At 41.0% G+C, this 24,681-nt stretch overlaps 1 protein-coding gene across 1 annotated transcript; it reads right to left on the bottom strand.

The window, feature by feature from the left end:
- Positions 1–5,638: 5,638 nt before the first annotated feature.
- On the bottom strand, positions 5,639–24,655 carry adss2 (adenylosuccinate synthase 2). The gene is made up of 13 exons (XM_086172420.1): positions 24,401–24,655; positions 17,627–17,729; positions 16,261–16,329; positions 16,124–16,174; positions 15,894–15,960; positions 12,580–12,687; positions 11,629–11,710; positions 11,393–11,519; positions 9,366–9,520; positions 8,310–8,434; positions 7,956–8,053; positions 7,640–7,789; positions 5,639–6,333 (listed from the first exon to the last, which is right to left on the bottom strand). Exons 1-13 carry the CDS (start codon positions 24,581–24,583, stop codon positions 6,281–6,283), a joined length of 1,371 nt encoding a protein of 456 aa, XP_086028546.1. The 5' UTR covers positions 24,584–24,655; the 3' UTR covers positions 5,639–6,280.
- Between the last annotated feature and the right edge of the window lie 26 nt (positions 24,656–24,681).

The following is a 24,681-nucleotide window of genomic DNA, read 5'->3' as shown; positions in this document are numbered from 1 at the left end:
CTCTTTTTCAACATGTAGGGAAATGTGTCTCGCGCTCGGCCTGAACAAAAACACATGTGACGGCTCCGACGCCGGCGGCCCGTTGACCTTTTGCAGACCAGACACACGGTGAGAAGGCAATGCCGGCTAATGAGATCGTTCATCTCCGCTCCGCGGTTTTGTTTGCTTTCTCATGGCGCCAAAATACAGGTCGTTATTGTTTGGTGTTTTTTAAAATCACGTTGAATCCTAAAGCGCAAAAATCAGGGAAAAATATACCCACGAATAGACCTTTTCCTGATATATTTAAACCATCTAAGGTTCACGTGTAATATATGTGAGTATTTTCAAGTTGTAAGAAAGCAACGGGTCAGGGGGAGAATCGCTACATATTCATCTGGATTTCAAAAATATTTCAAGGATAAAGAAAGAAAGTGCCGCCAAATGACCTTCAGCTCGGTAGATTTTCCTGAAAGAAAAAAAAAAGACAGGAAAATTCCTAAATTAGATAGAGAAAAATATTTGAAAACAATGTGATTATTGTCATCATATACTAAGCATCACATTTGGCTTTAAATTGTGGGAAATGCGATAGGAATATTCTTCACGAAGCCCAGGGGTTTCGAGTCATCGATTCTGGTTTTGATAATGCTTCTATGATTTTTCACTGCCGAAACAAATATGAAATAAAAAAAAAAAAACGACAAAGATTTGGAAAGATTGTAACACTCCTTTTGTGTTCTGCCTCACCGACAGACTCGCCCCGCGCAAAACACATTCCTTGTTCAGAAAGACTTCACAATACTTCTGTTGCACAGTGGGGGGAAGAAAAAAAAAAAACGTTGCCATAATGAAGCTCAGAAATCGACATCAGAAATCGCTTCGAGTTCACGGACGAACGGTGCATTTGAAGTACTTGACAATGGCCGAGGATCACGCATTTCCTTTCCTAAAGAAGCCTTTATGTTGGGGGGTCAGAGGGTCACAGACGAACACAGCAAATACATTTAATTTGCTAAGATGCTTCAAAAGACAACCTCTGCGAAGCATGCGTCTATACTTTAATGTTTGTGTGTGTGTGTGTGTGTGTGTGGGTGGGTGGGTGGAGTGCATCGGAGCTTGTGCATGTGTGTGCTCGGACGACACAGTTGGCTGAAGGAGAAAACTAATTTGTTTGTCCATGTTCTCTCCTTCCTTTTGCAGCACAATGCAGTGGCAGCCAGTGGACAAAGAGGCCTCACTGTGGGATTCAAATGAGGGGTGGGGGTGGGTGGGTTGGTGTTTGGAGGTTGAGTTCAGAGGGGAGGGTTGAATGAGTATGTACAAGGAGGGGGGATTAGATGAAGAGGAGTAAAAGGAGGGGCGGCGGCTGCCCTGACCCACATGGTGGACGGCGGGGTCGCGGTCCTCGGGAAAGCCCAGCTCGCTGCCAGATGCCACCGGGGTTTATTACGCTTCAAGGTGACACGCTTTACCCGACACGGTGACCTTTTCGCCGGACACCGGCGGCTCAATGTCCACCAAAGAAGAAAAACCCCTGTTTTGTTTTTTTTTTCGGTCACATCTGGATGGATGATGTGCGGCCCCGCGAGAGCCTGGAAGCAGGCGTTGCATTCAGATTTAGTCAAAACAGGAGAGGTGCAGGGAAATCAGCTGCAGGTGACGCTGCGGTCTCAGGAGTTTTGGTGAGCTGAGATGGAACTTGGGGAAAGAATTTCTCTCAACTTATTTGATCTGAAAAGGCAGACCAGAAGTAATCAGATCCAATACTTTAAGTAAATCCAGTCCAAAAATACAGTAAAACGCACGACTTGGATGTTACCTCAGCAAATACAGAGATATCCTCAGCTAGATTTAGCCAGTATGTACTCATGAGGCAGACATCATATTATCCTTGTATTTTTGGCATGAAAAACATTTAAATGATGTTATTGTTGCAGCTAATTTGGGGAGATTAATGACAGTTGAGATTTCTCAATCACATTTTTCACATGTTTCATACAAAAACAAAAAACTAGTCAGATATATACGCTTGCTAATAAGTGGAGGAAAAATAGATGACGTTTCCAATAGAGCATAGCAAAAATACTCATGACTTGGGTAAAACTATGGTCTTAGGTTGTTTGTTTTTTATTTATGATGATGAAAAAATGTTATAAATATTAAAATAAACTGCCGTATCTCCACAAACCTAGTAGGTGCTTAAACAGCAGGTAAGTGGGTTTCAGTCATTTACGGCCACACAGCGCTCTCTAGTGTCACTTAAGGGAATTTATAGTCGTGTGACACAGATAGCAAATAAGAGAAATTAGGATTAACACTGCTATAACATCACTTTCTTATACTGTTTTTAAAGAGCTTGATAATCGAAAGAATTGTGTTCATATAAGAGAAAAAGGGTGGCAGATTGTGCTGGAATGAACCCAATCTTTTAGTGTGAACACCTTGTGTGCGTGTGTTTGCACAAGAAACCATAAAAGAAGAAACGGGCCCTCATTTATGTGAGTCTTGAGGTCAGGGAGAAGCCACGCGGCTTCGAAACAACCCGGTGACCACATATTTTCCATTTCTTTCCCCCGATGGAAATAATCAGCGTTCGTATTTGAAAAACAAATAAAGCCACGTGGAAAAACACGTGTATTTTTTAAAATTTTTTCAAATAATATAGTTCTGCATTTCAAGCGGTGACTCGCATCCACGCAGACGCTCACGATTGAGGTCATGTCAAATTAATCTGAGTGAAAGCTGCTGACTAAATCTATTTAAATTGTAAGATAAATAACCAACTTCACTGTCCAATTCGCAGATGTTGTTTAACCTAATCCATGTGTTTATGGGGAGTTGGCTATTATATAAGAAAACGCCAGTTTAAACACAGGATGGTCCACATCCTGATAAGAACCAACTTTGGTGTGTCTGGAATTCATGTCATGTGGAGTCCTCATGACGGCCAGGGGTTTAAAGGTTGAATATTAACCGAAGGATGAGACGGACGGAGGTTGCCGATGGCTGTTTAAGATCTTAACAGCGGGCCAGAGCAAACAGACAGGACAAAGTCTCTGCAGCCAAACTTTGTTCGAAGCCACAGAACTTTTATTGGAGATTCTAGTGGCGGCAAAGTTTGCAATGACATTAAATATGTCAAGATACAGTTAAAGGGGAAGTGGTGGTGGGGCTCTCGGTTACTGGCAATAAAGTGCTAAAATGAAAAACAAAACCTGCTGTTGGAGGGATTCACTTTAAAAGTGCCTGAAACATTACAGCTTGAACCATGAACATGACCTAGAACATCATCAGAGGTCGCGAGGGACGCGGATGAGACACTAAGCGCTGTAAAAAAGTTTTGATCGGTCAAAAATCCAAGCAGATGTTGGCAGTGTGAGCGGGTACTAAAGGGTAATTTCACTGTAATGGTCCAAGACGAGAAAGCAACAGCGTCAAGACAAGAGGACGAACCAATGCCACACAAAACACACATGGCTGACCAGAGGATACATCTTTGTACTTTTTAAGACCTTAAAACACTTTTTAGCCTTGACTTTGACACTTTATATTTTTATTTGTATTTCTTATTCTCCCTCTTTCCTACTATTATTGTTATGTTTTACTTGAAACTCTGGCACAACAATTTCCTTCAGGATAAATAAAGTTGTTCTTATTCTTATAAGACCCAAAGGTTCCCACTCGAAGGATCTACAGATCACCGACAGCCATGTTCTCTGGGGACAGGTTTTGTATGCTGGAACACTAAAAGTGGACAATTCTACGCATTTTCTGGGTTTATTAACAATCTCAAAGGGAGTTAAGGTGCTGGCAAGCCCATAAGGAGTAAAGCAGGTTCATCTGAGTATCTGTATAGTTTGACTATTCAGTTAATGAGCTGAAAAGACACATTCATGTGGATCCACTGACTTTTGTTTGACAATTCTTACTGTCTCCCCCCCGCTATATATATATAAAGTCACAATTCTGAATGACAGTTGTGAAAGGAGAGGAAAAAGTCATTAACATAACAGAATGACAAAAGAGACAAACTTAATCCTCCTCCATACCTTCCATTTTGCCGCTCTCTTCCTCCTGACTTTTGCTTCCTCCTCCTGCGCTCCACGCCGTACCACCGACACTGCACATGAAGATTCAAAGCCTGGGCTCTTAACTACAGTAATATTTCCTTGTGTCAAAACTCTACATTCAAAAAAAAAAAGGAAACACTGAGATATCAAGGTTGGCACTTTGTCAAGGTGAGGGCAAACAGAGAGGCTGCGTTAAAACGTAACAATCAATTTAGTGGAAATGAAAGAAGTTACCATTTATTCTCAACAATTGTGATTTTTTTTTTTTTTTTCCAGCCATCTCTTAGGTCACATTTGTTTGGTGTCTTTACCACCTATATCTAGAGCGTGGTTAGGTTTCATTTTTGAAATCATGCAGACTGGATGAGCTTGAATTACATCTGAAATATGGGGGCCGGAGAAAAAAAAAAAAGGGTTATTTTAATTAAAAGGTTCTTTGCGTCTGTGGCACTTTGACCCGGGCATATAACCGTCTTCAGAAGAACGGCTTGGCGCTTCGTTATTGTCACTTCATCAAAATACCTTGTTCATCCCTGACCCCTCGAGCAAGTGTCGACATTTATTTGTGCTCCACAGAGCTATTATAAGTCTGTTGAAAAAGTTTTTTTTTTTCTTCCCTGCAATGTTTTCACTCACTGACAGGGAAAAATAAAAAGAATATTGCCCAATGAACAATGTTGAAGAAAACAAACAAAAACTTCACACCAACTTCACAGTATCTGCTGAGGCACAAAAAAATCTGTGTGATATACAAAGGAAAATATAACACAATTGTATGAACACACATTCATCTCCAGCATGACGAGCGGAGGAGTCGTCTTCTGAAATGTTCACAAGATTTTTGATGCAAACCACCTCTTAATTGAGCTCTTCCTGATCTTTCTTTCTTGTTATCATGTATGCTGCAATTCAGACACGGCTAGTAAAATAAGGCATCGCAGTTTCCTTTATGGAAATCCACAACGCAATATAGATGGCTTTAGCTTTTTTTTTTTTTTTTTTTTTTCTCAATTCAGGCCAATTCAGGATCCTGGACAATTCTTGATTATGCTGAACAGAGCTGTAATACAAGACAAAACATGAAAACCTGTAAACTTTTATCCTGTAGCTCAACACACTACAATATTTTCCAAGAAATTATGGAGGGATTAGCAACTTGTCTACCAGTCGTCCTGTGCTAAATATTCCTTTGAACCGAATCTATTTGTTTGTAACAGATCGTGAAGTCAGTCAGCTTGGGGCAGATTTGGTCTGCGTGAGTAAAGCTGACTTGCAAAATTTCAAAAAACGTCAAATGAGGATCCGGTGAAAGGGATTGTTTCAGCGGAGTTTCGGCATCAGATGAAAGGAAACTCACCTGTCGAAATCAAAGATAAAAACCTTTGCAACATCATTATCATCATCATCATCACCAGTATCTGGGGATGAGTCATCACCATAGCAACGGCTTTCAGAGGAGCGACGTGCTCGCTTTCGAGTCGTCACCGTACTAAACCATTTGGACAGAACGCAGCAACTCAAGATGCTTTTACACCCAAACGTCTGGTAGATGACAACAACAAAGAGAGAAATAGAAAAAGTCAAAATTGAAAATATTAAAGGATCCCTTTATCGTGTCAGCACGTGCAGTAAACCTGGCAGAGTAAAACTTTAAGAAGATACAGTCCAAAGCATCTCAAATGCAGGGAGTCGAACTTTTAAAGTGATTTACAACAGACTGGCACAGCGCATTTTAAACACAGCATAGATTAACAAAAGTAGACAAGTTTGACCGACTGAGCATCCATATACAGTTCCTCCAGAGGTTTCCCGCGTGTGTGTGTGTGTGCGTGTGTGTGCGTGTGTTGAATCTGTTTCATCTGAACTAAGTCTGCAGCTGATGCCACAGTGTTTCAATGTCTAAAATAAAATGCTACACTACAAAATGAGGGAGGGGGTGAGAGCTCGAGTGTAAAGTTTAAAATCCTAAAAGTAGACGGTCATTCATAGGTGGAGGTCGGTCTGATGCAAAGGTCGAGCCAGTGACGTCTGACAATCTGACGATTAGTTAGAAAGCATTAAAAACATGACAGTCATGTCTCTGTCATAGAGCCGAGTCAGATAGGTAGGTTTGTGTGTGTGTGTGTGTGTGTCTGTGTGTGTGTGTGTGTGTGTGGGGGGGGGGGGGGGGGCGTAACAGCTGAAAGGCTGCGGTGCATTCTCTTTGCTCCAGGTTCTTCTTCCTCTCTCTAGAAGAGCTGGATCATGGACTCCCGAGACTTGCCCACTCCGATCCATTTGACTGAGGAGACAAAGGTGACGACAAAGTCGAGAGTTTCAGGTGATGTCGATGCGGGTGACAACAGGTAATCTAAGCCAGAATGGTCTCCTGGTGTTTTAACTGGAAGAAAGAAGTCAGCATCTTGCACCCATGTTGAGCGTTCGTGTAAAAACTGTCTAAACCAGACGTGGGCGTTTTACGGCCCCCGGGTCACAACCGCTCTCTGCCCGGCCCCCAGGAGGCGAAAAAACATTTAGTCCGTTAATATTATACAAGTGCGTTGCTTTTATTTAGAATTTTTTTACGTTATGGCGCGCATACGTACATCTATGTTGTGAGTGCGTGTGAACTGAGACGATTGATGCTAGCCAGTAAACCCCTTAAAATGTCAGCTCATGCCCAAAAAAAAAAATAAAGAAGTTGATACCGAACATTGCGTCTTCAGCAAGACATGGACCGCTAAATATTTATTTACAGAAGCCAAAGGTAAAGAGGTCGATAAGGATTAAAATTTGAGTGGTCACTCCGTGACCAAATATGAAAACTGATACAAAGACTTGTCTGATGAAGGTAATCAGATATTTTACTTGCGAAACCGCAAACCCAACAAAGGTATTTTTTCTAAAGTTTTGCACACCAAGAAATGTAGCTTTCAAGGCAACTTATGCCATATCCCACAAAATCATGAGAAAAAGTAAGCTGTCTTTGGACAGACAGTTTACTAAGACGTGTTTGTTGCAGCAGAATGCTTGCTTTCATATAAGACCAATATAAAGCACTTTTTGCTTTTTGCATAAAGTTGATCAATTTCATATCCTTGGCATACTGCGAAACACCTTTTTAGTGTTTGTGACGGTAAACACGTCGGGCCCTCTGAGAACACTGACGTAATGATTGATTTTGTTTGTATTGTTTATTAGTTTATTATTTAGATAACCAGTAGCAGCTAATCAGGATATGTAATTTACGGCCTTTTACAATGGAGCATAATTAATATTGAGCAGAAATAAATTTAAGCCCTTGTAAAAATGTATTGCCCACCAATGGTCTAAACCCAACCAGATCCAATAAATTATTCATACTAACAGTGATAAAGAGGGGGAAAATGCCATCAAAAATGATGTTCTCTCCTTCTTTCAACCAAACTGATTGACATACAGTAGAAGCTAGCCATGCGGACATATTGATCTTCTATATGATCAATAATGTACGCGTCCCCAAATACTTAATAAAATACTACAACGGTCAAGAACACCTGTAGAATGCAGGTGCCAAACATTCTTTTTGATTCGGTGTATTTTATTTGTATCAGTGCATGGATTCATACCAGGCACTCTCACGTGCTCCTCGATGAAGCGGACGTATCTCTGAGCGTTCTCCGGCAGCTCGTCGAAGCTTCTCGCGGCGGACGTGTCGCTCTTCCAGCCGGGCAGGGTCTCATACTGGACCTCCACGTTGTGCAACACTTCCTGATTGGCTGGCAAGTGATAAGATAACAGATCAATACGCTTCTGCCTCGCAACTGAGCTGATTAATAATGCAATAATGCAACATTTTGTTGTTAAACAACAGCTGTGCAATAAAATTACATCTTATTGCTTACCCAGTGACGTTATTCAGCAAATGTCTATGAAAAGGCTCACCTGGAAAGTGAGGTATAGTTTTGTTGTCAACTTTGTAAGCCACACCCACTTTTATCTCCTCCAAGACGTCAAGTATGTCCAACTTGGTCAGTGCTAAACTGGGGAGGGGGACAGGAAGGTCCTATTAATGTGAAAAATGGAGCCTCTGATCATCATTCTGCAACTTGACTTGTGAAGATCATACATTGTAGGCCATCGTTTTCACCTGCATTACCATTAACTTGCACATCTGGCCTTACAAAAAGTTGTGTGGGGATTTACAATCTGGTGACAAATAAGGCAACTTCGAACTCTCCCGTGTTCTTTGACGATCAAGGCCGGCATGCTGTATATCGAATGGTTCATCACACTCACGCTGTAAAGCCATTAATCATGTGTGCATATTTGATGAGCACCAGGTCCAGCCAACCACATCGCCGCTTCCTGCCTGTGGTCACACCCACCTCCTTCCCACGGGTCTGAAGCAGCTCTCCAATATCCTGACGAGGACGAGAGAGGAAAGCAAAGACACCGTTACACTCTTGGCTGTGCCATTCTGATTTGGCCTGCTCGGAGAGTTATCCGACATCTGACATGACTCGATGACGGTTGGATCTAAAGAACAATTTTTAGAACCGCTGACAATTTGCAGACTGTGAACATATCTGACTCTTTGCACAGGCTTCAGTTTCAGCCGTGGGCAGCTGTCACAGACAGACTTCTAGAGGTTAACCAGGGAAGCTTAGCTGGTTATTAGTGGCAGTGTGAGAAGACCTGCTCTGGGTGGTGCTGTTTGAAAACAAACCAGCTCAGCACCGTCTCAGTTTGGGTTTCATCACCATGCAGTGGTGAGAGAGGCCTGGGAGATGTGAGGACAGAATTAATCTTTTTATATCCAGAGGCCTGTCTCTTCTATGCTGTTGCACAAAAAAAAAAACAAAAAAACAATTGTATGTTTATGAATGAAGAAAAGTAGAATCCACCGTACTTTTATCTGATCTCGCTTGGAATTTATCATTTGATTTTATCATTTTTGACTTAATTCCTCGCTAATGTTCAGGTCATTTCTTTTTATGATTTCAAAAAAACAAGCAACGGCAAAGAGAAATAAATGAAAATAGCGACAAATGCATACATTTATAAAATTAGCAAAGAGTAGTGGTAAACAAAAAGCATGGGAGAGAGAACGATTTGTCTATGCATACAAATTGCTAATCTGAGATAGGAGTTAATTAAAAAAAAAAACAATTTCGATGACATCCAGTAGTAATATTGATAGTAAAAAAAAAACAAAAAAACAATAATTTGAAAAATTGAAAACTAGCACCTTTTTTATTTGATCCTACATTCCATGAGAACATTGTCCTCTGGGCCATTTTGTCATGTCTGCATATTCATAGTTGATGTAAGTTACTGGGGGTGCCTTCTCACATTGTGCTGCTCCGATGGGAAAGCACCGATGCCCACTCTGGTGGTGTAAGCCTTGACGACGCCATAAACTTCCCCAACGTTCTGGGGGGGCATGCCGAGGCCTGTGCACACGCCGCCCACAGTGCAGTTGGACGAGGTCACGAACGGATATGTCCCTGCAATGACATGGTGTGTGAAAAGTGATCAAACTTTTTCCACTAATCGCGAGAGGTAGATCGTCAGACGTAAAATTGAGAACCACAAAGGCGGGGCGATTAGGTGCTGGTGTTACGCCTCTTGGTGTAATGAAGTCTCGAAATATTCATGGCATTGAGGTGTGAATGCTAGCAGTGAGTTCTTTTTAAGATAAAGGCCCTTGACAGCGTAGCACGTTAATTTTAGCACACGTCCTGAAATAACTGTCTGACTTGTGCAGCCCAGACCGTCACGTGACCATGAAATGCTCTTCTTGTCAATCTGGAAATCATTCTGTCTTCAGATTGTTCATTGATGCAATCTGAAATGCACTGGTTTGTGCAAAAAGCAGACTGAAAAGCCCTGGTTTACATTATGAGATCAAAGTGCGAGAGCAACATCTCCATTGGCCTGAACTGAAGTTATCTTGTGAAAAAAAAAAGACTAGGACTTTCGGGTAATTTTGAAAGTTTTTTTTTTTTGAAAGATTTTTTTGCCACTATCATTGAGTCTGAAACTAAAGGAACTCAAACTAACCATGGGTAAAACCAGTGAAAACTACAGAAGCCAATTTTTATTATTAAGTAACTACACTAAAAATGTACCCAAGCATAGTCTCAATAACTGAGATATGTACTGATAATTTACTTTTAGACCCCATTTGAATCTTCTTTTGTTTAAGACCTTCTTCATCACAAGGACAGAGGAATGGCATCAGAAAACAAACTGCAGGAGATCCAAGGACCTTGTGAAAATGTTTGACAAAATATGAAAAGCAATACTTTGGATGAAAGCAGTTATAGGAATTGGGACTTGGTGTCAAGGATCCCGATGGATAAGATTCTCAAACATATGTGAAATTTGAAGATTTGTCTTTTGTAACAGACAGGCAGGAACACTTGGGTAAAGCTTCAACTCCACTGTGCCTTGTTGTGCAAAAGCTTTTTTTTTTTTTTCGGTCACTGTGATACGTGTAAATAGGACTCGAATTTACGCCCTCGGATGTTGGAAGCTGCCCACATGCAGTGCATCTGAGGGGTGATTCCTTTGTTATGTCAGCACAGGGCCGCAGGGCTGATCTCTGCAGCAGCACAGCGTGGTCTTAAAAAGGCTAAAGCGTGACACCCAACATGCTCTTGACTTTATCAAATAAACCCGCTACAGAATGATAAAATGAAGGCTTGATGCCACCATTGCATTCAACGTTGTTTCTTAATGGCTAAGTTACTAAAACTGTTTATTTATTATTATTTTTTAAATCAGACACAAGGACACTGTGACCTGATATAAGTGGTGACCCAGGAACAAAGTGGAATTCAATCTGTTCATTGTCTGTGAAAGACGACAGGGAAGCCGTGATAAGACGACACACCGTGACTCCAACAAGATTAGTTGGGGCCGAAAAAAAGAAATTGCTTCGATAATTCCAAGCAAAACTGGGTTTCATATGGTTGCTCGCTGACAGGGGTGCCATTTGTGCTCATGCACATACCGTTATGGTTTTTATCTTGTGAGCGTGCCAAACCAAGCCTCTGTGTCATAGCACACTAGTAGCAGTTAGCAAACTTACCCTCATCTCTAGTCACAGCTCCAAGCAGGCTTTTTCTAAAGAGCACCACAAAGCTGAAGCATTTCAGGGCAACACCAGCGGGTGACTGCTAATGCACAGCACCATGTGCGTCGCAATTAGAAATGACATTGATGAGGGAGAGTACAGGTTAACCCAGAGAAAATAGCTGCTTATTCGATAGTTACAAAAAATAATATGCAGAACCATAGGAATTAGTAGAAAGGAGCGTGTAACAACAGTGCACAGGCAGGCTCACACTTCCACAAGGGGCTTAAATACTGACCAAAATCAATGTCGAGCAGCGCTGCATTGGCACCTTCTACTAGGATCTTCTTAGGGGGACCGTGGAGAGCCTCGTACATGTAGTGCACGCCATCCCTCACCATAGGCTTGACCTGGTCCACATAATCCTTGAACATGAGAGCAAAAAAACAAACATATAAGCAAACAAGCAAACAAACATATAAAGAAGACACTTTCTACCACGTTCGTGTGCAGGTTTTAGTTTTCTTTTTTTACCTTTAGTTTGACCAGCTCTCCCTCTACGTCAATTTCCAGGGTGGGGTACATGTCTTTATACTGCTGGGCTAGTACTTTATACCTACAACAAGCAGATATTTAAGGTTTATAGGCACCTGAAGTGAGCAAGTTCAAATCAAAATCCCCTCCCCTCTTTTTTTTTTTTCAAAAGCACCACATTCCAAGACTTTAGGATATTTTCAGTGACAATCCAGCTGCTATGATAGATGAGCAAAGTCACTGAACTCTATGTGTAAGTTTAATGATATTTTCTTATACTCATTGTATCAGATAATTAAGGGCTTTGAAGATACTTTTGGAAAAATGTAGCATTATTTTAAGCCAACAGACTTACTTCTAGTTTGTAAAAGAACAAAATAATATAAATATACATTGTTAAAACAAATCAACATTTAAAGAACCTAGTCCTTAATGAATGCTATGATATTGATGTTAATATGTTTTGGACTTTACTGCGCCAGATGAAATGTTTTTAATTTCTGAAACAGCAACCATTTAACTGAGAATCGTTTTTTTTTCTTTTTTTCTATCATTTCTATCATTCTCTTCAATTACAGAAAAGAAAGACAACTGTTTTTCAGGCACAAAGTTCAAGTTTAGTTCATATTTTAGTCCCTGTGGTTTTTCTGTGGCTGAGGTGTTCGTTTGAAAGCATCACACATTTAGTTGTTCTGTATTTAGTCGAGGAAAGAATTCCCCAATTTCAAAAGGACATGAAAACTGAAAGGACCTGTGTAAAATCTAATGCACTTTAGAAAAAGAAAGAAAATACACAACGGTGCTATTTAAGATTTCTAAAGGCTTCTAGGAGTGTCAAAAGTTTAATGCTGTTTTATATTCACAGTCTCGGTAATTCATTTAGGACAGTGTCTGTAGTCTTTGAAGAGTTGAACACACATCAAAATTAAAACTTTTAAAGCTGGAGCAAACCTTTCAGAGAACTGACTGAAGTCAGCCAAAAGGTCACATATCCTGAGGCCGCTGCGGGCTGCCTTGGCCGAGTACACCGGTCCGATACCCTTTTTCGTCGTCCCTAAGCTAGGAGAGAGAGAGAGAGAGAGAGAGAGAGAGAGAGAGAGAGAGAGAGAGAGAGAGAGAGAGAGAGAGAGAGAGAGAGAGAGAGCAAGGGGGAAAAACAAGTATTACCATGTGATTTCACCATTACATGCCTTGTTTTATTACAATTCCACAAGCCACTAAATTTCATCTGAACAGAAACAGAGGTCATCTTGTCTCAGCTCAGTTTGACAGTAATTATGTGATCAAAGGTTAATGCGCTCAGACCCACAAGAAGAATAACATAATCTCAGTCTAATTCAAGAGAATTTTTTTCCATGAACAGACATAGGGAAAAAAACAAACCCAGACTCAGATATTTGAAAGGCCAACAAAAAAACGATAATAATAATACTATGCTGAATATGGATGGATCCCAGCCCTTAGAAAGTCATAATGCATGGCGAAAGCATCCCACAATCTGTTTATGACAGCGCAGTCTGTCTTGTCTTGTAGGCTGGATGTGCACGTCGACAGGGATTTTGTCATGGTTTGTCATTAAAAGGGCAGCATGCGCAAGTATTTGAAATACTTAAACAGAGCTTAGCTTAACGAAAATAAAAAGAAACTCAAGAACGACTTACGATCCCAACAAATAAAAAAATATGAACACAAACATATAATATAAGCTTAAGAACAGTACATTCATGGTCCTGGCTTATCTTGAGTGAGTCACTGATGAAGTTTAATTTCAGACTACTTTTTTTTTTTTTCATATAAAAGTATGGCAATCCTAATCCTTCAATCTCCCAGACCCCTGTTATCAAATAGCTCTTCACACTCCTGTATCACATGAGACTGCAGACTTTTACGAGTTTGGCACTCCAGATTACTGACACAGCGCAAACATAGCAAGCGAATTTAAAAACCTTGAAAAGAAATATGTAATACATCATTTTTCAGTGTCACAAGTGTCACAAGTACCGTTTTGCCAGGATCTTATAGCAGCCCATGCCTAAACATGCCATATAAGTTTTGATCGGCTGCAAGCTTTTTGTTAATGTATAAAGAAATGCTATGACTGTTTTTTTTTTTCCTTATATATAATTTTTGTCATATGGGTTTCAAACGGTGTAAATTGAATCAAAATATGACCAATTATCCTGTGGTCAGACCCGAAACTAAGACCCCTTCCAGCTGAGAGTCTTGGCTGATCTTTCCAGTCTTATATGACTCTCCTGACTTCTGGGAGCAGAGCTCGTCTGAATGCTCTGAGGTGCTGGAAATCCACCCGGCTGTAGTAGCGATCCGCTTAAAGCTCATAATGACTGTGACTAAGGCACCCTTCTGAAAACACATTCTTACAATCTCCTTCACATCCAGGCACACACACGAGGCGGCTTTTGTTCTGAGCTGCTAAAGACAGCCCAGCTCTCGACAGGAATACTCAAGAGTTTATCTTAATATACTGCTCACTCCACAGGTTCACCTTAACATTCCTCACATTCATGGGATATGACTGACTGGATTGGATTAACTTGTATTACAGCAAAAACGCTTTACCCCCTTCAGATCCCTTCCTATGGACAGAACAGTTGCAGGGGTGATTTACAATTCCTGCTGTCGGACTTGAAATCTATCAACAGCACACACTGTGCACACTTGTGGTAGCCTCACAGGAAATCATACCAATGTTGTTACATATTCAATGTAGGGAGCCTCATGCTGGGCCTAATGCTGGGCTTAAGGCTCACGATTTTCAGTCGCAGACTTAAAACTGGAAGTTGGAAGGAAATCTTAAGAATTGTAGGGTCGCAGCACGCTGCCATCATCTTATCGTTAAGTGTAAGCGAGCAGTCTTAAAGTCTTAGCGCAATCATAGCTCAGTCTTTGTCTTGTCTTGGGGCTTATGATGATATCAAACTTGCGGGATATCATCTCAGGTATTTGTGTTTTGTAACCGTAAAGACTGAATCAACAACCAACAGAAGAACTCCAGCAAAACCGCCAACTGGAAACCTGGTACAGTCTATAATCTCATAAAGCCTGAGACTAGGGCCTCTAAAATCAGTCTTTATATGTGAGCTGGTGCGAGATGATACTTTTACTTTTCAAAATCTTCTCAAAGTCTAAAGTCGTGAGCCCAGCATGAGTGTCCATGACACCAATGACTAACTGTCTCAACAGCATTCAACCAACAGTCATTTGTTTAGTACCACACACACACAGGAGCAAGTTTGCAGATTATTGGTAATAATCCATATACACCCCCCCCCGACACCAGGCACTTTTCTCCCCGAATATTTTGAATATTACTGAAAGCATTTTCACTTGAATGGCGTTTGTGTTGCTGTAAAGGCATATTCATTTACTGTAATTTCTATGAGCCACTACTTTTTTCACGCACTTTGAACAATGCGGCTTAAAACAGCTAACTTATGGATTTTTTGGGATAATGAGCTTCATGCCACCAAAACACTTAGCCTCGTCACATTGGACCAATGAAATTACCGTGAAGTTCGTTCAATTCAGACACTGACGATTTTAATGGTTTTAGTGCGTAGGAGGAAGACGAAGATAGCTATCAGCTGGAGTAGGACAAAGCGGGGATGAAAATGGATGGATGGATGGACTTTTCCTTGTGTTATTTATAATTAATCTTTTTCATCAGCCGTGTTAAAGGCATTGTTTGGAAAAAGCATTCCCAGTGCGCATTTAATTAAAAGTTAAAAAAATGTTTCTGTGTAATATCTTTCTGTGTAAATATCTCATGTTACAACGTGGACACCTGCGGATTACAGACAAGTGCGGCCTATATATCTACACATATATATATATTCATTTTTAGCCGGAGCGGCTTATGAGGTGTGCTCAATAGTCCGAAAATTATAGTAACTGACAATGTTATGGCTTCTGCAACACGCTAAAGAATGAAAATTGTGCAGAATTACATCAGTAATTACCTTACGTCAAGCACACGTAAGGTATGTTCCATGAAAGAATCTCCAAAATCTATTAGGTTATATTAAAGATCAAACAGTGAAAAGTAAGAGGAGTTGAGGGTCTATAGTCCTCCTCCAGTTCCTGTTTCATGTACAAACACTGCGTGAAGGAGGAAAAAAGTCTCTCTTCCTGGGTGTTTCATGGAAACACATGTGGTGAGCAGCTTCCTCAGATCTATCCCCCAGCAATTTAATGATTGTGTGTATGTGTGCATTGCAACCATTCTGAAGTAGCTGATTTCTTACTTCTTGCCAGCTTGCGCTTGCCTCTGCTGTTCCTGAACGCCATCAACAGCTTGGTGGAAGTCAAACACTGCGGAGGGAGGAGAGAGTGGACACACACACTCACACACCTCAAAGAAAGCTGGGCTTGTGTGTCCAAGCACACATTTTTTTGGCATGTCTTCATTCAAACACACACAAACACACACGCACAAAATTACAAGGACTCCAGGTAAAGACCCGGTGAAACTTACCGATATGTGCTCTGTCTGAGATGATCAGTCTCTTCTCCCAGCCTTTCAAACCTAAACATCAAATGTAGTTACAATCTCCGCACAGGAGGGAATATTTGCTTCTGACAGACGGTGTAAATTTTCTAAGCCCTACCCACCATTTCCTTTGCGTTCGTTCTTTTTCGCCTCTTCAAACAGGCCTGGAAGGTGGATGACTACGCCATTACCTAAGGTTAAAAAGAAAGGAGAATTAAAAGGAGAATCGAAAGATGCGAAGATGGTGGAGTTCATTAATAGATATAATTGGAAAAAAAGGAATAATAACAAGACTGTAAGATCTCTAAAGGTTTAAAGTATTGATTTATACATGTTTGGCCCTACAGTTCTTCATTATTCTTTAAATTTAAATCTAATGCAAATGCAAAATAAAATCCTGACCCTTTGATGGGGTCTCATCATCAAAATATGAGAGTGGCTCTAGGACTTTTTGCTCGGTATCTGTCAGTCATTGCAAAAGAACCATAGTGACTGCTGTATCAGGAATGTATTTAGGAAATATATCTCGTGACCCATTTATTTCAGTGCACCTGCTTGACTGGTACACCCAGTCAAGTAGATGCTTAAACAAGGTATCGGGCTAATTTTCTTTACTATTGTAGTCTAATCCAACAAAGCTAAATTTAATTTCAGCTTTTCCTGCTTTACTCTGAATGTGAGACATAAGAATAAAATGCCAGCCGCATGTGCGATGAGTGAAACATCAGTCCGTTCGCCTTTGAATAATCTTACCACCTTCTGTTGCACCCTTTGGGTAGACTTGATAAGATACCCTTAAATTAACCTGTATTAATTTAGAGTTGATAGACTCATAAGAAAGACTGCTTTCAAATATGCAGTCAAGGCAAAAAAAAAAAAATTAATACACACAATGTGATGGGCTTCAGATTCTCTTCATTTGATGCAACAGAAAGGTAATTAAAGAATGAGAGAATATATATATTAAAAATGCCAGTGTATCTGCATTTCATTTGTCCTTTTCCCCTTTTGTGAAATTGATAAGTAGATACATAGACATTAATAAGGAGAAGAAACTGCAGTGCACTTAGTATAAATTGGGCTGTCATGACATCAGACATCTCTGAGAAAGGAGGAGCCTCAATTGATATCCCCAGATCACACAGATGCATGTTATAGTGTAGATGTGTGGACTCTGAGAAGCCCGAAAGAAAGGAGTAAGAAGCCATTAGCTAATGGAGTTACTGCAGACGAGTAGTTACACTCTTGCCTGAAGTCTGCAGTCTGGCTGTAAGTCAAGCTTAGTGCACTCTGTGTGGTTGTCAGAATGGAGGCTGTTCCTCTAGAGACGACGAGTGCGCGGCTAAAAGCCGCCTCAATCAATTCATCAAGAAAATAGCAAGTGAGGGTGTCCTTGGTGCGTGACACTGTTGATAATTGTTTGAGCAAACGTGCGTGTAGCTAAATTGTCCATTTGGGTGACTGGAATTGTGTGAGTGTATAACACACCGATGAAGGCGGTGACCTTGGGGTTGATGATGCCGCTAGGGAGGAGGTGAAAGTCGTACTCCACTGAGTCAACCACCACCGTGTGACCTGCATTGTTGCCGCCCTGCAGGGAGAAATAGGGACCAATGAGAGGAGGCAAACACAGCTATATGGGCCTTGTGGAACGTCTTAAACTGTTTGGCGCTAACTGGAAAAGGGTCTAGTTTTGCACGTGTCAACATGCTACATACATGAAGAAATACGCTGCTTTTAACTGTTGTTCGGAGACTCACGCTCAACATGAACTCCAATCAAAACATAACCAAAGCTGTTAAAGCAATGTAAACACAATGACAAATATGTAAATAAAGGAGTTGACACTGCCGTAGATTAAAGTGGTGTGAATAATATTGTGTACGCAATTTCAAAACAGTTGACAGAGCCTGCCAAGGCATTCCGCTCCAAACACCTCTGTACACAATATCATGAGTGGATTACAGTTCACAGCCCTCTGCTGCTTATCCTCAAAAGGTCAAAAGAAGATTAATGAGAGTGTACTGGTTACACATGTTTACAATATTCACAACGATGGTTCTGTTTGTTTTTAGGGATCGGAAAGTAAGAATTGTCGTGTTTTCATTTGCTGACAATCGAACGCAGATATCCACAAAGAGTTTCTTTTGTGTTTCCATTTAAAACATGGAACACTGTTACCCTTCTAGTTTTAGGGTCGAAGAAGCGCCATGATTTGGATGGTCAATGCACCAGTTTGAAAACTGTGTTTAAGTGAAAACAACAGTTTGGCAATCCAAAGTTGCACACATGGAGACCCACTATGTGACTAGAAATAGCACAGGGCAGTGAATTCTCACAATTAAAGCGGCATCAGTAAAAGGCAGCAAAACGCAAGGGCTGGTTAGGACTTTCACAAATGAAATTTGTTAAAAGGCAGAACAAGACGGTGAAACTTGAGCTTGGCAGATTCATGTGCTGCCCGCTCGTCATATGGTCACTCTGGATGGTATCTGGTCCAGGCAAGGTCCTAGCTGTGTTATATTTAGGTTTTATTCTGATTAAGTTATTTATTATGTTGTGAAAGTATCAAACGGATCCAAAAGTAAAGAGTTAGACAGACCTCATTGTGACCAGAAAAATACATTTTTTTTCATGAAGCTGGTTCTGATTGATGCGTGCATCTAGGATTCAGCGGTTTATTGGGGTCATGGTTGATGAAACATTCAGCGGGTTTAAATATTTGGGCTGTGGTTCTGACTCTTGCTCATTGCTCTGACGCTGAATGTTACAGCTGATATTCGCACACACATGAAAAAGGAAGACTTCATTGAGCAGAATACAACCAGAATATTGAGAAGAAGAAAAACCAGCCTCTATTTAGCTTCTGGGCGTCCAGGCAAACTGGGAAGAATTCAACTCTAATGAGGCAGTTGTGGATCTTCTCTTGCTACTGAGGAGTGTATTGATTTTCACTACCTGAGGTGCCAGCTCTACTCTGCACTGTCCTGTGACCAGGATGTGTTTTTAGCCCCGTAGCCCATGGGTATAAAACAAGCCCAGCATGTGCTTCTACCGCATGGTTATTCCTGGCACAGCAGGGCCCTGGAGGATGAGCTGGGACATAGATGGGAGAGTGGAGTCCCCACGATTTAAAATACTTTAATGATTTTCTTTCAAGGTGCCCCTCCCCATTAAAAAAAACACCAGCTGAAGTTAAGTCCAGTTCTCACACAGCCCCATGATCTGGCTCTCATTCCAACATTTTTAAACCCTTGTTCACCTGCTACTGTGCTGAGCTGCCGCAGTAGCGTGGGTTACCCGGGGTGCTCCAAGATTATGAGTAAATGTCCAAAAGATTAACATACCCGTGTCTGGAAACATGATCTGTTTGGAAAGCTCATGGTGATGAGGATACACAAGGTTTCACCAGGACATGGGCGGCTCTCACAGCAGAGTGAAGACACGAAACAGAGTTAAACATGTTAGTAAAAAGTTCTTTGTACTAAACCTGAAAGTGACACTTATAGCTTTAAAAGGGGGAAGACCTAAGAAAAGCATGTGCCCTGTTAAGTGAGACATGTTATCTGATCCAGGCATATGACCCTGCTCTTGACCAGCAGAATCTTTAATACACAAGGGCAAGCACGGCATATATGGCTGACATTAATAATTTAAAATAACCAGGTCCATGGAAATGTATCACTTTCAAGTCTCTTCATAGAGTAATACATGACTGACGTGACAGGATTAGGCGTTTGCTTGCAAAAATATTTAGATACCTGTCAATTAACTTCTTTTTTATAGAACCAGCCATACACACCCTGAGAGCAGAAATTTTAATGAATAAATAAATCCATTTATCAAATTCGTTCCTGTGTATATTTGATGTGTTTGTTAGATGAATGTGTCCTGTTTGAAACAGAAATTGTGTCACACTCCTTCTGAGATATGGTGGTCACAGTGACACCTCCTGAATAGATTCGGGTTATTAAGTTCGTAACCCTATGTTGGCAAACACCTTGCAATCTGAAGTTTATTTTAACAAGCAACTGAAAGCACTTGAGTCATTCAGCTGTGGCCGAACTAACGTTTGACCGGACCTTTCGCATTTTGACGGATTTTTTTTAACACACCTCTAATGAAAAAAAGCCAAACAGACACACCAAACCAGACCTTGACTTAAGCCTGCATTGTCATAGCAACTGTGTCAAGGGCATTAAATCTGCATTGAATACAACTGTGTGTGACAGATAAAACACACTAATCAAAGGTGTATATACTACACTTGAACTGTCAGGCATGCCCCAGCAGGCCTACATATCTTCTCTCAAACTTGAAAAGCTTGTTTTAGAGGCAGTTCTCCTGTTCTGAGTGGCATTCCATCTGAAAGGGCAATTATATTATTAACTATCCTCCTTTAAAAACATCACCTCGATTGAGTGACAAAGGTACATTGGCCTTTTACGATACTCATTGACAAAAGCTGGAATGATGACAAAATTCATAGATATGAGCATGGAAAATTTCAGATATTAACAAGGTTTATCAGCTTGGTTTCTATTCTCATTTACTTCACCTCAAAAAGTTATTCTACAGATTAAAGAAATTCATGCTTGCTTTGTAGCCAAAGAATGTATAAATCCAATATTAATAAAATTAGAAACAGCTGCTTCAGCTATTATTTAATTCAGAAATACTTTCAAGACAAAATTGTACTTGATACTGTAACAATTTCTGAGTTGCAGCTGTGATTTAAAGTGGCCATATTGATTAGATAGGACTGGATTTGAATTTGATTGTGCTTGCAGTAAATGCTGCCTGAATGAGAATGACACAATGTAAATAAATTCACAACATGTCAACATCTCTGTCAGTCGTACTTGAAAATTCCAATCCTTATGAAGTGAGGACTGAAACGTGATTGCGGGGCTTATTATACTTCATTAGATTTAGCCAGATGTACCCAATTAACCACAGAACAGATGTTACATTAACTTTGTACGATGCGGATAGGTTGTATTTCATGATAATGATGGCCACCTCCCTTGTGTGTTTCATACCACACATCTGCTGTAAGGAACACCGCACAAGACTGCTGGCAAAACCCATTTTATGAAAAGATCAACACTATACAGCCTGACAGTGTTAACTCAAGCATCCATGAGCCCCCCGCCTTCTCATCTTCTCATTCTGAAAGACACATGCACGACATAATGCGTGGAGGGGACACCGTGCAGAAGAACACTGTCAGAGTAGAGTTTATTTTTACACGTCTCCGGGCCTTTGGTGGAACAGTGTTCCAAGACTCAAGAGGGTCTCAGCTGTGTAAACAAACAGTCCAATGGTCAAACGATAACCACTTGGTTTTCAGCCTTTTTCCCCTCTGCAAACTTCCGATCTAAAGACGTTTGTCAAATTTCCTCTCCATTCAAGTTGAAGGAACAGATCATCCAAAATCTGCGTGTTTCTCGGACATAAGAACCCCCAGAGATGGGAGTACTTTTTCTTAAACGCAAAAAGAATTTGACGGTACTGTCTTTTGTGTTGCTCAGAGTAGCATTTTCCACAGACATTGTTTGAGGCATTGAGGAACTATTTCCTTTTTGACTGCCTTATACCCCCCACCATGTAAATGAAACTGCTCACAACAAAGTCAGTGGATTATCTTGCATGACTGAGCTGTGATTTTGGGAAAAGGGACTTTGCCGTTGAGATTTTCTGAATGTCAACCAGTTCTATTGTATTTGCAAGAGAGACATATCTTCTTTCACCATCTCAAAAATGCTGCCACTTACAACAAAAAAAATCTAAATGGATAAATGGCAGCACACACATTTGGGGAAAAATATTATTTAGGGAGGAAATATCTTTCTGAGATATTTCATATGGCTTTTTTGGTAAGATTTGGAAAATATTTCACATTTTATACATCAAAAAAAGGATATGTTAATAAATGTTATCAGAACTGTTGGTAGTTATAACAGTAAGTAATTTCTGTAAGCGTACAAAAATACCAGGCCATGCATCTCAGCCCAGTGAGGGGGGTAAGAATGTGTCTGATGAGAGGGGAAGAATCAAGTTGCATTATCACAGCAAATAAGCAGCCCCTTCGTATCAAATTCATCCTGAATACAACTTTGCAGACAGTCTAACTATGGACAACCATTTTAATGGCAAAAGCCATAAACATCCCAAAAAACCTGCTTGAAGCAAGTTTTCAGTAAAATTTACCCCCTCAGTCAGAGATGTGCTACACGCCAAGCAGGCACTACAGCAGGTGATTCCAGCCACTACTGAAGACTTTGAAATATTTTCGAGACGCACAGGGAGTGCTACAGATTTGTATTTACTCCCCCAAACAGACCAAAATGGCTTAACCACTACTGTCAAAACATATAATTATATGCTTTTTGGTGATGTGTTACAGAAAAGTGTTGGAGCTGTCTGAACACTGATTGAAAAGATAGATCTGAAGAAACAGCATGACCATTCTTTTATTTTAACAAATGTTAAATATGTGGCTCAAGGCTACTAGCGAACAAACATTTTGTCCAGATAAGGGCATGTCAGTCTTTTAGCTGTATCAGAAAAAGGCACAGCCTTGTCACCCCATGGAATTAATCTGGTCTAGCTGTATTTGAATATCAAAACAAAAAAAGCCATGTAAATTCCAAAAAAGAAAAACAGCAACCTGATCAGAAAGCTCTGATGCCACGAATGTAGAGGATCTGAACATAGTAAGGGGATTGTGAGAGGGCAAAAAAATAAAAAAAACACAAAAGATAAAAACAATCACCATCATTCATTGCACGGCAATATACAGTACACTCTCTTCAAGGCTCATAATAGACAGCAATGATCCATTGGTTCTGTAAAAAGGCAATCTTGGTTCCAAAGTTCTGTTAAATAGATATAGATAGATGGATGGATGGATGGATGGATAGATAGAATGTACTTGACTGATCCCATAATTGAGAAAATATAAGGGCAACAGCAGCACAACATGCAGTAAAAAAGACTGAACACAAGGAATAAAGTACATATTAAAATAGAAACGTGACATACTTTAAGAAAGACCTCCTTATACGTAGGCATTATACACAGTTATGCAGAGGGGTAGGTTACCAAGCAAGGCCGTAATCTTCAGTCACTTTACGCTACATACTCCCAATGTGTCTGAAGTGATAAGATGAGGTAAGTTTAGGCCCCCTGCACAACCCGGATCAAATTGGTTCAGTATGCAAAGGACTGGTTCATAAAAACACTTATCTACATGGTCTGTATGAATGATACGAAAGGCTCTGTAAGTAAACCCCATGTCATACAATACTGCAAAATGTTTACAGGTTATGATGACACTTGAACAAATTTAAACAGTACAATTACATACAATTACCCTAAAATCCCTCAAGACGGTTGCCTTGGGGGTGAAAAAACTAATATAAGTCCAAGAATTTGACTGTTTTGTTTTCCTCCAGTGCCACAGTTGACCGACCCTCGAAAGGGAATGGCTCCATGGGTCGGGTATTACTCACAGGAGGTTTTAACCGATTTCTTCTCCATACTGTTACTGACAAGGAAGAAGTGTCACTATCTTGGTGTAGATGGGAAAAAAAAACACAGCAATTGCACAAAAAAAGCCACAGACTTGATATGTTTTGTCGTTATATCGAGAGTAGATAAATTGAGGATGCTTGTAATGGCAATGTAAATGGAGAATAGGAAACGTTTATCTTACCCCACTTTCATCATTGTCTACTCAAATGTAACGGTTTAAAAGATTAGGTCGTTATATTATGACATTTATATAATTATAGGACATTCGTCTTCTTAAATTTTAAGTCGATAAGTATGTGTCTGACAGCGGGAGTTAAACTGTAACTGCTGCCAGCATTAGTCTTCCTGCTAGCGAGGTTAACCGACATTTCATTCCCGTCCTGAGTCAGCTTCGATATACCTTCGGGAGCCTCCGCGACATGTCATGTGTAAACGACAGAAAACAGTCCAGCGGCGGCTTTTTATGGGGCCCGGAGAACCGAGCGGTTAGCAACAATTCAAGGTGACATTAGCAAAATAAAAGGGGGGACAACACGCGGAACAACCGCGGTGAAGGAGACGTTGGTTTAGCTAGCGAGTGGGTAGGGTTAGCTTGAGCGAGTCAACTAACCGCCGCGCCGTTTCAAGTCCCGTGCGGCCGTCAGGTGCAGCGAGTGAGCGGTCTAACTGGTGAAAAGGAGGGGGTTCCGTGAACGCAGCACGGCGGGAGGCGAAACCACCAACCTGACATCTGCAAACCATGTCCGCGTCTTGCGCCAGCAGGTCCACAACTTTCCCCTTGCCCTCGTCGCCCCACTGAGCCCCCAGCACCACCGTCACTCTGTTGCCGACCGGCGGTCTGTTCGGCCGCGTCGTCGGGCTGCCGTTCGGCGGCCGCGCCGGATCCTGACTCCCACTTTCCGACATTGTCCGTTGAGACCCCTGGGTGACCGCCGCGGAGAGCTGGGTGGTTAACTGACCGAGCGGAGGAACTCCCTCCACGGCTGACGCGAGGAACTAACACA

This window comes from Fistularia commersonii, chromosome 2 (genome assembly GCF_037954325.1).
Source record: "Fistularia commersonii isolate RoL2024-O1a breed Wild chromosome 2, RoL_Fcom_v1.0, whole genome shotgun sequence".
NCBI classification, from domain to species: Eukaryota; Metazoa; Chordata; class Actinopteri; order Syngnathiformes; family Fistulariidae; genus Fistularia; species Fistularia commersonii.
Note: the sequence above shows the minus strand (reverse complement) of the source record. Positions and strands in the feature narration are given on the sequence as shown.

What these genes read in the sequence shown, in the direction of transcription:
- adss2 (XM_086172420.1), bottom strand. Translation starts at nt 24,583, where the DNA reads ATGTCGGAAAGTGGGAGTCAGGATCCGGCGCGGCCGCCGAACGGCAGC. An exon ending in TCCCATCGGAGCAGCACAAT is followed by an intron (nt 8,435 to 9,365) that starts GTGAGAAGGCAC and finishes CGTCCTCGTCAG; the next exon opens with GATATTGGAGAGCTGCTTCA. An exon ending in GGAGCACGTGAGAGTGCCTG is followed by an intron (nt 6,334 to 7,639) that starts GTATGAATCCAT and finishes TTGTCTCCTCAG; the next exon opens with TCAAATGGATCGGAGTGGGC.